This window comes from Stomoxys calcitrans, chromosome 1, assembly GCF_963082655.1.
Source record: "Stomoxys calcitrans chromosome 1, idStoCalc2.1, whole genome shotgun sequence".
Taxonomy (NCBI): domain Eukaryota; kingdom Metazoa; phylum Arthropoda; class Insecta; order Diptera; family Muscidae; genus Stomoxys; species Stomoxys calcitrans.
The window spans coordinates 258,631,940-258,646,400 of NC_081552.1; the positions used below are offsets into that span (position 1 = coordinate 258,631,940).

The window sequence follows — 14,461 nt, forward strand, 5'->3', positions numbered from 1 at the left end:
GCCATATAGACCGATCCTCCGATTTAGGGTCTAAGGCCCATAAAAGCCACATTTATTATCCGATTTCGCTGAAATTTGGGACAGTCAGTTGTGTTAGGCCCTTCGACATCCTCCGTGAATTTGGTCTAGATCGGTTCAGATTTGGATATAGCTGCCATATACATCGATCCTCCGGTTTAGGGTCTTAGGCCCACAAAAGCCACATTTATTATCCGATTTTGATGAAATTTGGGGCAGTGAATTGTGTGAGGCCCATCGACATCCTTCGTTAATTTGGCTCAGATCGGTTCAGATTTGGATATAGCTGCCATATAGACCGATCCTTCGATTTAGGGTCTTAGGGCCATAAAAGCCACATTTATTATCCGATTTTGCTGAAATTTGTGACAGTGAGTTGTGATAGGCCCTTCGACACCCTTCGTCAATTTGGCTCTGATCGGTTCAGATTTGGATATAGCTGCCATATAGACCGATCCTGCGATTTAGGGTCTTAGGCCCATAAAAGCCACATTTATTATCCGATTTTGCTGAAATTTGAGACAGGGAGTTGTGTTAGGCCCTTCGACATTTTTCGTCAATTTGGCCCAGATCGGTCCAGATTTGGATATAGCTGCCATATAGACCGATCCTCAGATTTGGGGTCTTAGGCCCATGAAAGCCACGTTTATTATCCGATTTTGCTGAAATTTGGGACAGTAAATTGTGTTAGGCCCTTTGATATCCCTCATCAATTTGGTGCAGATCGGACCAATTTTGGATATAGCTGCCATATAGACCGATCTCTCGATTTCAGGTTTTGGGCCCATAAAATGCTCATTTATTGTCCGATGTCGCCGAAATTGTGGACAGAGAGTTAAGTTAAGCCCCTCGACATAATCCTGCAATATGGCACAGATGGGTTAAGATTTGGATATAGTTGTCATATAGACCGATCTCTCTTTTTAAGGTTTTGGGCCCATAAAAGACGCATTTATTATACAATGTCGCCGAAATTCAGGTATACAATTTTCACCGGATTTGATGAATGGTGGTTTACGCATATTCCCGAGGTGGTGGGTATCCAAAGTTCGGCCCGGCCGAACTTAACACCTTTTTACTTGTTGAAAAAAAATACTGTACCACTATTCCTGATAGGACAGATTGGAACTACGATAGCCCGGGTAATATAAGTTACGTAGACTTCTATACGGATGGTTCCAAACTAGACGACCTGGTGGGTTTTGAGGTGTACTCTGAAGAACTAGGAATTGTCATAGCGAGCAGATTACACGACCTCTGTAGTATGTATCTAGGGGATATCCTTGCAATTAAGGAAATGGTGGAATGGCTTAGGTGTAATGTCATAACGACGATTCGCATAAGTATCTACTCAGACTGCCATTAAATCCCTGGGGAATATATTTCTGGATTCAACAACCGCCTTTGACTGTTGCAGATCTCTCAACAAGATGACTGAACAGTTCAAAATTCAACTGTTCTGAGTGCCGGGCCACAGAGTTATCGAAGGGAATTTTAGAGCGGAAGTACTTGCGAGACTAGGAACTACCTTACTCATTCGAGGGGAACTGGAATCTGTGGGTATGCGACTCTAGCGAAATGTAAGCCAAGTGTTCAGAAATAGACCCGAAGGGCAACGAATGATAGATGGTCACATAGGGCGGGTTGTGAACACTCCATAATAATGTTGCCCGATCTAGACTTAAAGAGGCCTCCCGTTTTGCTGTCGCTGGCCAGAACAGACGTCTCAGTCATTGTATCCGTCACGACAAAACATCTGCTTTGCGTGTGTCACGCATTGGCAGTCAGAAGGCGTTCCGCTTTAGGTTCTCATTTCTTTGGGAACTTGTCTGAATAACCAGATACGAATATTCCCAAGTTGTTAGGCTTTTTAAAGCGTTTTGGATGGTTCAACGGTAGGTACTGGAGGGCATATAGCTTCTTCTGCTCCTGTGGTATAACAATAGACGAAAACGTCTAAATGAGTCTAAAGGTAGACTGCCTCTTTAACCTAACCTAACATTACGAACGACAAGCTGAAAAGCTTAAGGTTAGACGGATGGACAAGAATCACAATGGTGTTCGAAATGATGACCAAACTAACCATTGAAATGCGCCCATCAGTGGTGTGATCGTATGTGTCCTGTTTTTCAAAAAAACAAAAACAAAAATATGTAAATTTAAAAAAATTTCTCCTTTCTATGTAACATTCTCTTGTCCAACTACGCTCGACTCCCTTAAGGGGTTATCAACGTGATTCACATGTCCGGCTGTAAAAAACAAACACTTTTATACCCTACACCACCACTGTGGTACAGGGTATGATAGATTTGTGCATTTGTTTGCAACGCTAAGAAGGAGAAGAGCTAGACCCATTGATAAATACGCCGATCAACTCAGAATCACTTTCTGATTCGATTTAGCCATGTCCGTCTGTGAGTCCATGTATTCTTGTAATCAAAGTGCAGGTCGTATTTGCTGTCCAATCATCACGAACATTTGCACATATCACTTTTTTGGCCCAAGAACAAACGCTATTGATTTTCGTAAAAATCGCTTCAGATTTAGATATAGCTCCCATATATATGTATCGCCCGATTTGCACTTAAATGACCGTAAAAGCTACAATTTTCACCGGATCTGCACAACATTTGGCACGGATAGTTTTGTTACTGATCCTAACATATCTGCAAAATTTCATCAAAATCGGTTTAGATTTGGATATAGCTCCTGTATATATGTATCGCCCGATTTGCACTTAAATGGCCGTAGTAGCTACAATTTTCAACTGATCCGCACAAAATTGGTCACAGACAGTTTTGTTACTGGTCTAAACATATCTGCAAGATTTCATCAAAATCGGTTCAGATTTAGATATAGCTCCCATATATATGTATCGCCCGATTTGTACTTAAATGGCCGTAGTAGCTACAATTTTCAACTGATCTGCACAAAATTGTGCGTGGAATGTTTTGATACTGATCCTAACATATCTGCAACATTTTATCAAAATCGGTTCAGATTTAGATATAGCTCCCATATACATGTATCGCCCGATTTGTACTTAAATGGCCGTAGTAGCTAAAATTTTCATCCGATCTGCACAAAATTGGACATGGATTATTTTGTTACTGATCTTAACATGTGTGCGAGATTTCATCAAAATCGGTTCAGATTTCGATATAGCTCCCATATATGTGTATCGCCCGATTTGCACTTAAATGGCCGTAAAAGCTACAATTTTCAACCGATCTGCACAAAATTGTGCGAGGAATGTTTTGTTACTGATCTTAACATATCTGCAAAATTTCATCAAAATCGGTTCAGATTTAGATATAGCTCCCATATATATGTATCGCCCGATTTGCACTTAAATGGCCGTAGTAGCTAAAATTTTCAACCGATCTGCACAAAATTGGGCATGGATTATTTTGTTACTGATCTTAACATATTTGCAAAGTTTCATTAAAATTTTGATATAGCTCCCATATATATGTATCGCCCGATTTGCATTAAAATGGCAGTAGTATCTGAAATTTTCAACCGATCTGCACAAAATTGATGTCTCCACTTAAAAGTTAATTTGTTCCTTAGACAAAAAAAAAAAATCCATTTCGTCGATCAGTTCTTAACATGTGTTAACCTCCGGCCTGATAATCTAGTGCAAAGTAAAGATCAGATTGTAAGTCCTTGCACAGCCACTGTATAGCTCAAACCTTTCTCTTTTCGATTGCCGTCTTATCTAATGAAAGCAACATTGCCTATCTGAGCTGATCAGAGCTTCTCCCAAATATATTAGCGCAATTTTTGAGGCCATCATGGCGCAGAGGTTGAAATGCCCGCCTTTGATGCTGAACACCCGGCAAGTACATTAGAAATAATTGTCATTTATGGTTATGCCCTCCTAATGAGGGCTGTCGCATTGCGGACCCGGCTAAAAAAAACAGGACCCTTATCATTGAGCTAAAAAATTAAAATCGGACTGCACTCACTGACATGTGAGAAGTTTGCCCTGTTCCTTAATGGAATGGTCATGGGCAAGTTTGCATTTTTTGGAGCGAATACCCTCCAAATCGAAATTTTTATGCATGCTTAAGCTTCTTGGAATTTTATTGCCATTAATGGGAGAAAAAATGTTTAACAAAAATTTCGCTACTACGAATTCCTCAAATTTTGGGTTAAAATGCAAGCCTAGTAAATCGGTGTCATACAAAATGCTACCGAATGGCGGCTGTGTTAAACATGGGACGTAGAAATTATCTTCCAAGCTCTAGTAAAACCGAAGCATAAACACCATCAATTGAAAAACGGTTTTCAACAGAAACGAATTGTTTTAAGCACTTGGCAAATTATGAATAACTAACGTTTTGCAAGTTGGTAATAATTTGTATATATAATTTTTGTTTTTTTTTATTTTTAGTTTGATTTCAACTCAAAGTTTTTTTGTTATGCTATTTTCAGCGAGTACAATTGTAATTATTAACACAAAACTGCTCCCAAGTAATCACCGTCGGTTGAACCGTCTTGAACGAACATGAATGGAGCTTAAAACCAACTCTCAAATAATTTTACCACCCAGCCGCCACACTCGATTCGATGGTCCGTCCATTGAATATCTTAAATTTTTGAGTTTGCTTTGCAAATGAAAGCAAAAGTAGAAATGGGTCTGCTTCTTCTTACTTTTGTACACTGTTTGTCAACTAATTTCCATACTGCACACGTATCGAACATGATGGGTTTTCTTGCTCCACCAGACACCTATCCTATTGTCTGCTGCTTTGGGAGATTCAAGAAACCAAAAATTTCCAACAGTTTTCCGTCCATTGCAACCAAATGGTTGTTGTTGCGGTGAATGCGTCGGTTCTACAGCTAGCTGGAATGTCAGGCGGTTGTTTGCTCAAATGAAGCACCACCAAAAGCTTTGTGGCCTAGAGCAACGGAGTAAGCTTAAGGATTTTTTGTTTTGGGAGAGCCAGAACGCCGACGCCGCCAACAAAACTTTAGACTGCTTGCAGTATTCAATATTTCAAAGGAGTTGAAATTAAAAACTGTAAAGGCATTTCAAAACCTTAGCTGAATTTACTTCTATTTTAAAACTTCCATCCCCTTTTTTGCACCGTGCATTGTCTCTTAGCTTTAGTTGACGGTGGGCCTCATGTGAGTTAAGCAATTTTTATTATGGCGCTTATTTTCCCCCAAAGGAAAGCAGAGAGCGCAGACTGACAGCTAAGATGGAAATTGTATGCCATTTGACCAATTTCCAACTGACCATCCAAACATCCTCGCACATTCGGTTCTGTTTGCTTACTTGTCTCACCATTCACTTAGGGATAGTTCTTCATGTTGTTGTTGTTGCCCGGTCTTTGGGCCACCAGTGATTGATAGATGAGAGGGTGTTGTTGTGCCGTTTCAAATCTCTCTCTTTGTCGCACTCAAAGGTAAACACACAGCACTGCCAAAAGCCAAAGGCAATTAAAAATGTCACTGTGTTGTTGTTGTTGTTGTTGTCTTGGAAGTGGAAATCTAGTCTAGCCAAAAAAGAAACCCGGCGATTTGTTGCAAATAGGCGTAACACTGGAAACATGAACGTTTGTCTCTCTTCTCTATTGTGTGTTGGTGTTGTTTTTTTTTGCTCTCGCCCTCACCCATAAGAGCATAGATGAATTTCCGCATTGCTTTACATCGCAATGCCTGACTTGTGGGTAAAGTCTCTCTTTATGGAAAAGGTCTGTGAGATGAGCAAGACTTAAAGGTGGTCGGGGGCTAATGTGGTCACTCTCTTGTTGCTGATTCTCTGTGCTGTATGTGTGTGTGTGTGTAGTGTCACTTTCCAGTCTGGTGCTTTTGAAATCCAATATGAATTTTTTCATCATGTCTTCTCTTTTGGTTGCATGGCTTGCTTATGATGGTCAGCTATCTCTTTTGCACTTATGCTCGAAGGCTATGGCCTAACAGAGACCTCTGGTGGTGCTCTTCTTTCGCATGGCGTCTTAGCCATTCCCCATTTCTTTCTCTCATTCTCAGGGCCTGGAAGTATGCTTCTTCTTATTACCGGTGAGTACTCCACTCTGTACTGTATGGGCTCATGTCGATAGATGAGTGTGTGCGTGTGTGTGTGTGCGTTTGTTTGATTTGCCTCGTCGTCTTGCCTGGCTTGTGGTGTGTTGAGTGCGGCTATGTTGCCTATCGTCGTCGTCGTCGTTCTTCTACTGACTACCGACTTGTGACTGCCGCTGTGGTGTGCGCGCCTTGTATTCCGTTTGGTGTTGTGTGCTACACAACCGTGGTGGTATTTCGAGTGCGCGCGTGTGTTTGTGTGTTCGCCAGTGTCGATTGTGTGGTGTGTGCCTTCAGAGTTTCTTTGCCTTCTGCTTGCTCTCTGTACCTTCGTTTGACGATGCATGACGTTAGTTCACTTCGATAGCTCCACGAGTTTACACGTGAATATTTTAAAGTCTCCGCATAAATAAGAAATAAGAAAAATTCATTCAATTCATTGCCACATGCACACACATACACTCACTCACAAACAAACACATGCTTGGAAATAATAAAATAGAAAATTTGATTTGAATTCGGCATTGAGATCAACAAGAATTTTTGGAGAACATAGAAAAAAAGCGAGAAATTAGAAAAAAAAACACCAAAACAATTTCCGAAAAAATCGGTGAATCTGAAAGAGTTTGAAAGAAATCACGGCGCGTGAACGCGAGTGCGGAATAACACACGAGACCAAGAAACCCAAAAAATAAACCCCATTGCAAAAAAGTGTTCCAAACAATCACAAAAAGTGCTAATGAAAATCTCAGCAACTTAAAGAAGAAGAAGAAGAAGAGAGCCATAAAAGTTTTAAAAAATGCAAAAAAATTCCTCTTAGAAAAAATTGCAAAAATTAATTATTCTGAAATCTCAGACAATTTTTGAAATATACCCCAAAGTTAAAAAGCTTCTGCTCAAATTCTACGCAAACATTTTTAAGCTTTTTCCAAAAGCCTCAAAAATAAAAAAAAAAAAAATTCAGACAGCCGTCGGTGTTTTGATTTAGGCGCTCCATCACAGCCTCGCCCACAACTTGTTGCTTGTTTTTTCACACAGCCAAGATTTTTGAAAAAGCCGCGGCTCTGGCTTTGCCGCTTTCACCGCCCCACACACCATTTACTGGCCGAGAATTTTCTTTTGATTCCGTTACCACGCAAGACTTCAAGACGGTTGCCTCACGGTTTGAGTGGAATGAGCATAGGGACCCTGGTCTTTCTTTTGACAGATCGGTTTTCAAAGTCGTTAAACTGAGCCCCAACTTGGAGCCCTACCCCGCCAGCGTGGAGGGCCTGAACAGCCCTAGAGCGGTGGGGATGGCCGCCACCTCGTACATGACGCCCTCCTCCGGGGATCTGGATATGGCCTTGGGTGGTGGCTATCACACCTCTTCGCCGCGTTCGGCCGCCGATGCCGGTGAAATGAAGTACATGCAGCACCATCATCATCACCACAGTGCTGCGGCGGCAGCGGCGGCCCATCATCAGTTGCCCTCATCGCCCAGTCCCAGCACCATAGGTGCCGGAGGTCCCGGTGGGGCAGGGGGACCCGGTGTATCCTCCGGCAGTCTGAGTTCGGTGACACCCACAGGAGGCCTGAGTTCGAATCCCTGGACCGCTTTACATCCCTCAGATCCCTGGGCCTTGCAGTCGCATCACTCACATCACCATCCCGCCGATGTCAAACAGGAAATGTCCCATTTGTCGCAGCAACATCGCGTCCAACAGGGCATGGCCTCACCGCATGCCTGGCATGCGCCCGTACATGCTGCCGCTCACTATGCCCCCACGGGAGGCTCGCCACTACAATATCACCATGCCATGAACGGTATGCTGCATCCTGCCCATCCGCATCACCAGGGAGTTGCTCCCTTACATCATGCCTTAAGGGGAGAGTCTCCCTCGCTGCCCATACACCCCCACCACATGCATGGCGATCGCGATGTCAGTGGCGGCGAAGAAGATACGCCCACCTCAGACGATCTGGAGGCATTCGCCAAACAATTCAAACAGCGTCGCATTAAATTGGGTTTCACCCAGGCCGATGTGGGCCTGGCCCTGGGCACCCTCTATGGCAATGTCTTCTCGCAGACCACCATATGCCGTTTCGAGGCTTTACAGCTGAGCTTTAAGAACATGTGCAAACTGAAACCCTTGCTACAGAAATGGTTGGAAGAGGCCGATTCGACCACCGGCTCACCGACCAGCATTGACAAAATCGCCGCGCAGGGCCGCAAGCGAAAGAAGCGCACCAGCATTGAGGTCAGTGTGAAGGGAGCCCTCGAACAACATTTCCACAAACAGCCAAAGCCCTCCGCTCAGGAAATCACAGCGCTAGCCGACAGTCTACAGCTCGAAAAGGAGGTGGTGCGGGTGTGGTTCTGCAATCGGCGGCAAAAGGAGAAGCGTATGACACCGCCCAACACCATGGGTGGCGACATGATGGATGGCATGCCACCGGGGCACATGCATGGCCATGGAGGCTATCATCCGCATCACGATATGCACGGCAGCCCGATGGGCACCCACAGTCACAGCCATAGTCCGCCCATGTTGAGTCCACAGAACATGCAGACACCGACGGGCCATCAGCTTGCGGCTCACTAGCAATCAGAAATCCAGGAGTCGAACTCAGCTGCAGCTGCGTCAACTCCTGCCACACTGCATCAACAGCAGCAACAGCAACAACATCAGCAACAACAGCAACACCAGCAACACCAACAGCATGGCCCGCAGACGCCGTCCTCGTCGGGCGGCTCCTCGGCGACCATGACAACGAATGTGATGTCACCTCAGAGCCCGCTAGGATCAACAAATGCTGCCAACAACAACAACAATAACAACAACAACGACAATGATCACTTGTCCCAAGTCAAACAGCAGCAGCAACAACAACAGCAACAAGCCTCCTCCATAGCGGCCGCTGCAGCAGCCGCCATGTACATCGATCCCATGCGCTATCATAATGCCGCCGCTGCTGCCCACCATCATCATCATCAGCATCCACACCTGAATCCCGCCCATCATCCACATCTGTTTCACACCAGCGATCAGGCGCTGCAGCACTCCTCGTCAGCGGCTGCAGCGGCCGCCCATCATCAGCATCTGCAACAACCGCAAGCCTCACCGGGAGCCGGCAGCACAAGCGGCGGCGTCTTGCAAGCCTCCTCCTCGGCAGCCTCGCCCTCCTTCCGTCTCGTCGGCGTTGGGGGTCAGTGGTGCAGCTGGCATGCATCACCTGAACTTGAATCCGCACTCGCTGCACCATCATCAGCACCAGCAACAGCATCACCATCATCAGCAGCAACAGCAACAATTGCACGCACGCCGTCTCTTCGAGTGGAGTTTGCAATTTGGGGCAGCCGCCGCCCCGGGCGCAGCGGTAAGGCACTTCAATTCGTTCGGTGGATCCGGAGAATAGCATACATCAGCTGCTGCTGCGGCAGCAGCTTCAGCCGCTTGGTTTGGCTATGAGTCGTCCTAACTTGAGAGAACGAACCAACGAGCAGCTGGACAACGCAGAAAGCTAACAGTAGCAGGATCGGGATCGGGATCGGGATCGGGATCTGGCCTAGCAGCTCAAATGGTGTAGCCAAAAATTTTTGGAGCATTGGCATTTTGCCAAAAAGTTTTTGGCTAGGCAAATTTTGGGCTCTTCTCAACAGATGGCCGGGCCAAGCATTGCCATGTGCGGAGCCTAAGCAGACTAAGACCCAGGAGATGTGTTTGAGACCCTATTAACAGTGCTTGGCTTGGCCATCAAAGCCTTTCCCTTCGACCCCCCCCCCCCACGAACTGAGAGGTGAAGTTTAGTACTTCAGCTGAACCAGTGCATTAGTCTGTGTTAAAATTAAGCTAAAAATCCTTTTTTTTTAAGTGAGTGCGGTTTTTTTTTGCCAACGAGGCATGATTGTAAACTAGATGAGAAAGAATTCTTAAAGAAATTTTTTTTTGTAAAACTCAACACTGAGAGAAAAAGTTTTTAAAAAACTTTCTAAAAAATAAAAAAATTCGAAAATTTTTTTTTTTTTTTTAAAAAGGCAGAGGAAAAAAAAAACAAAGGCAATTCAAATCAAACGAGTTACAAAGTGATGTTTTATAAACCCTATTTTTATTTTTTGTTTTTTTTTTTTTTTGAATTTTTTTATGTAAATTTTTGTTTAAACAAAAATATTTTCTTAGACGGGCAACGGGCCAGAGAATTGAATTGAAACGCAACGAAGTTATGGTGACGGGAAGTAAAAAATCTATACAGAAAAAAAGTGTTTAACAAAAATCTCTAAGAAGAAACTTCAAAACATGCTGAACCAACGTTCCGTTACAACAATGGCTGCGGTGGCAAGGTAAAGTCTTTTCCAAATCACATTTCTTTTCTCAGAACCACAACCACAACCAACACACTTTGACACTTTGACTTCCAAACGATTTTCTAAACTCCCAAAAACTTCATTACGTTTCATATCAGAAATCCAAAGGCCTCGCATTGCCCCAGACAAAAAAAAACCGACTAGGTCCCCAAAACAAAACTCTTGTGTATATAGTTAAGTCATTAGAACGTAGGCAACTTTTTAACCTTAAACAGCAAATATCTCTTACATATATAGAAGAAAAACCGGAAAAAAAAATATTTTAAAAATATATAAAAAAAAAAAACTATCTTTAATGGAGGCGAGGAAGAAAAATCAAACTTAAGGCGAAAAGCAAGAAAAATTTTCTTAGTTATTCTTAGTCAAAGAAAGGCATTGTAGGTAAGCCCCCCTCCCCACCCCCAACAAATTGTATAAAGCCTGCCACCAAAATCCCACTTACAACCTGCAATGCCCTTAGAGGAGGGGAAAATTGCAAAATTTCAAAAAAAAAACTCACAAAAAAACTAGTTAAAATTTTATGGAAATTTTCTAGCTGTAAGTAAGACACAACATTGTACAAGAATTTCTTATTTTAAAGAAAAAAAAGAAAAAAAAAAACTTCAAAATTTTGCATTACATTCTCGCTCGCTCGCTCTCTCTTTCCCTCTGACCCCCAGAAAACCACCTTCAATTTTAGTGATTTTGTTAAGTGTAAAAATGTTTTCTTCTTTTTTCCCCAAATGAAGTGTAATATTTTTTTTATATAGTTTTTATTGTAATGCTATTTTTTTTATAAAATTTTAGTTGTATACATTCCATTTTTTATTGTATAAAAAATTTTTAAATTTATTTTTTTTATAATTTCCAAAAAAAAAAACACAAACACACACCACAAAAATTCCTATAAATAAATTTAAATAAAATACAAAAAAAAAAAAATTTACAAAAAAAAAAAACTTGTGAGAAACCCCAATTTTTAAGTGTTGAACATTTGTAAGAGAACGTAAGCTAAACTTTAATCGACCGAGAAAATACACAACAAATTAATGGTAATTTAATGGCTACAACAAGAAAACAGAAAATTTATTAATTATATATTAAAAAACAAAAAAAAAAAAAATGGCAAACAACTAAATACCACAGTAAAACCAACATTCCTTCAATGAAATTGTAAAAAAAACGAGACAAAAAACAAATGCCCAATCATACGATTAAACTGTAATAATTTAAAATAATTAAATGGAAAAAAGGATACAAATACAAATACAAAAAAAAAAACAAAAAAAACCCAAGTCAACGGTTCTTACCACCATTCTATACAAACAAACAAACAAAAAAAAACCACAAAAAATAAATAATATTAAAAAAATTACAAAAAAAAAAATACAAAAAAAAACTCTTTTTATTTTCACAAAGCTGCGGGTGCCGACGGGTTTTCTAAGGCACTAAATAGAATTTCAACATGGGAAGTTAAATGCACCTTGGTGCCGAGGTGCCGATTTTATATAACGCTTTCCTCGACGCATTCCACCATATCCATAAAGTTTGGTCGAAATCAGTTCAGATTTAGATATAGCTCCCATGTATGGGTTGCCCAAAAAGTAATTGCGGATTTTTCATATAGTCGGCGTTGACAAATTTTTTCATAGCTGAATCTGTAATTGCATTCTTTCTTCTGTCAGTTATCAGCTGTTACTTTTAGCTTGCTTTAGAAAAAAAGTGCATTTTGATTAAAGTTCATTCTAAGTTTTATTAAAAATGCATTTACTTTCTTTTAAAAAATCCGCAATTACTTTTTGGGCAACCCTATTTTTCAGATTTTGGGTAATTTGTTGTCATTTGTCAACCGTAGGTTGTACATTTTGAACATATTTGCTTTGCTCGAAATTTGAAATGGAAATTTTTCATCTATCTGTCTGGATATCCATTAAAATTGTTTCAGAATTGGATGTAGCTCCCACATTGTACTTATAGAGTAGGTGTAGGGTATAATACCGTCGGCACCGCCTGACTTTTTCCCCTTCCTTACTGGTTGTAAAATATTTTATATATTTTTTTTAAAATGCAAAAAAAAAAAAAAAAATATATAAAATATTTTACAACCAGTAAGGAAGGGGAAAAAGTCAGGCGGTGCCGACGGTATAATACCCTACACCTACTCTATAAGTACAATGTGGGAGCTACATCCAATTCTGAAACAATGTTCATGGACCTCGACGTATGTATCCAGACAGATAGATGAAAAATTCTCATTTCAAATTTCGAGCAAAGAAGAAAAGAAGAAATGAAGAAAGATGTGCACATCGGTTGAAAATTATGGCTTCTACAGCCTTAAAAGTCCATATCGGATGAAAGACATATATGGGAGTTATATCTAAATCTGAACCGATTTTGATGAAATTTTCCAGATATTTTAGGATCAGTAAAAAAACAGTCTGTGCTAAATTTTGTGCAGATCGGTTGAAAATTGTAGCTGCTACGGCTATTTAAGTGCAAATCGGGCGATACATATATATGGGAGCTATATCTCAATCTAGACCGATTTTTATGAAATCTTGCACACATATGAAGACCTTAAATATAATACCCAATACCAAATTTTGTTAAGATCGGACTAAGCCTGTGGCTTCTACAGCCTTAAAAGGCCATATCGGATGAAAGATATATATGGGAGCTATATCTAAATATGAACCGATTTTAATGAAATTTTGCACACATATGAGGATGTTAAATAAAACACTCCATGCCAAATTTTGTAAAGACCGGACCAAAATTGTGGCTTCTACAGCCTTAATAGTTCAAATCGGATGAAATATATATATGAGAGCTATATCTAAATCTAAACCAATTTTTATGAAAATTTTCAGATATGTTAAGATCAGTAAAAAAACAGTCTGTACCAAATTTTGTGCAGATCGGTTGAAAATTGTAGCTGCAACGGCTATTTAAGTGCAAATCGGGCGATACATATATATGGTAGCTATATCTAAATCTGAACCGATAACTTTTTTGCACACATATGTGGACCTCAAATAAAATACCCAGTACCAAATTTTTTAAAGATCGAACGAAAATTGTGGCTTCTACAGCCATAAAAGTCCATATCGGATGAAAGACATATATGGGAGCTATATTTAAATCTAAACCGATTTTTATGAAATTTTGCACACATATGGAGACGTCAAATAAAACTCCCCATGCCAAACCTGGTGAAGATCGGACAAAAATTGTGACTTCTACAGCCTTAATAACTCAAATCGGATGAAATATATACATGGGAGCTATATACAAATCTGAACCGATTTTTATGAAAATCACCAGTAATGTCGAGAGTCATAAGAAAATCCTTTAAACCGAATTTCGAGAGAATCGGTTAACAAATGGGCATTTAATTGATGTATTACTGCAAATCGGACGGACATATATATGGGAGCTATATACAAATCTGAATCGATTTCTATGAAATTCTCCAGCAATATCGAGAGTCATAAGAAAATCCTTCCTACCAAATTTCAAGAGAATCTGTCAACAAATGATAGCATTTTATTGCTGTATTACTGCAAATCGGACGAACATATACATGGGAGCTATATCCAAATCTGAACCGATTTTTTCCAATTTCGAAAGGCTTCATCTCTAGGCCGGAAAACATGCCCATACCAAATTTGAAGACGATCGGATGCAAATTGCGACCTTTAGTTTGTACACAAATTAACATGGACAGACGGACAGACAGACGGAGGGACGGACAGACAAACGGACATGGCTTAATCGAATCAGAAAGTGATTCTGAGTCGATTGGTATACTTATCCATCTCTCTCTTCCTTTTGGGTGTTACAACCAAATTCACTAACCTATAATACCCTGCCACACAGTAGTGGTGTACAAAATAGTAATGAATTTCTGAAACAAACGCAGGCCCAACTTTGAAAACCCACCACCTCGGGTGTAGATATATATTTAGCACATTCCATAAAAATCCAGTGAAAAATGGCTCATTTATAACCCCTAGCAGCTACACAGAAATATGGTCTGAAATGGACCAACATCGATAGGGATGTTGTGGTGTGTAACAAATG

The 14,461-nt window shown here is 40.8% G+C and overlaps 2 protein-coding genes across 2 annotated transcripts; both read left to right on the forward strand.

Moving 5' to 3' along the window:
- The first annotated feature begins 6,097 nt into the window (after nt 1-6,097).
- Nucleotides 6,098-8,639, forward strand: LOC106095224 (POU domain protein CF1A). The gene has a single exon (XM_013262465.2). The coding sequence runs from the start codon at nt 7,350-7,352 to the stop codon at nt 8,637-8,639; it is 1,290 nt and encodes a 429-aa protein (XP_013117919.2). The 5' UTR covers nt 6,098-7,349.
- A 162-nt stretch (nt 8,640-8,801) lies between these two features.
- Nucleotides 8,802-10,879, forward strand: LOC131998554 (transcription factor Sox-1-like). The gene has a single exon (XM_059371002.1). It carries the CDS (start codon nt 8,802-8,804, stop codon nt 9,504-9,506), a length of 705 nt encoding a protein of 234 aa, XP_059226985.1. The 3' UTR covers nt 9,507-10,879.
- The last annotated feature ends 3,582 nt before the right edge of the window (nt 10,880-14,461 follow it).

What these genes read in the sequence shown, in the direction of transcription:
- LOC106095224 (XM_013262465.2), top strand. Translation starts at nt 7,350, where the DNA reads ATGGCCGCCACCTCGTACATGACGCCCTCCTCCGGGGATCTGGATATG.
- LOC131998554 (XM_059371002.1), top strand. Translation starts at nt 8,802, where the DNA reads ATGACAACGAATGTGATGTCACCTCAGAGCCCGCTAGGATCAACAAAT.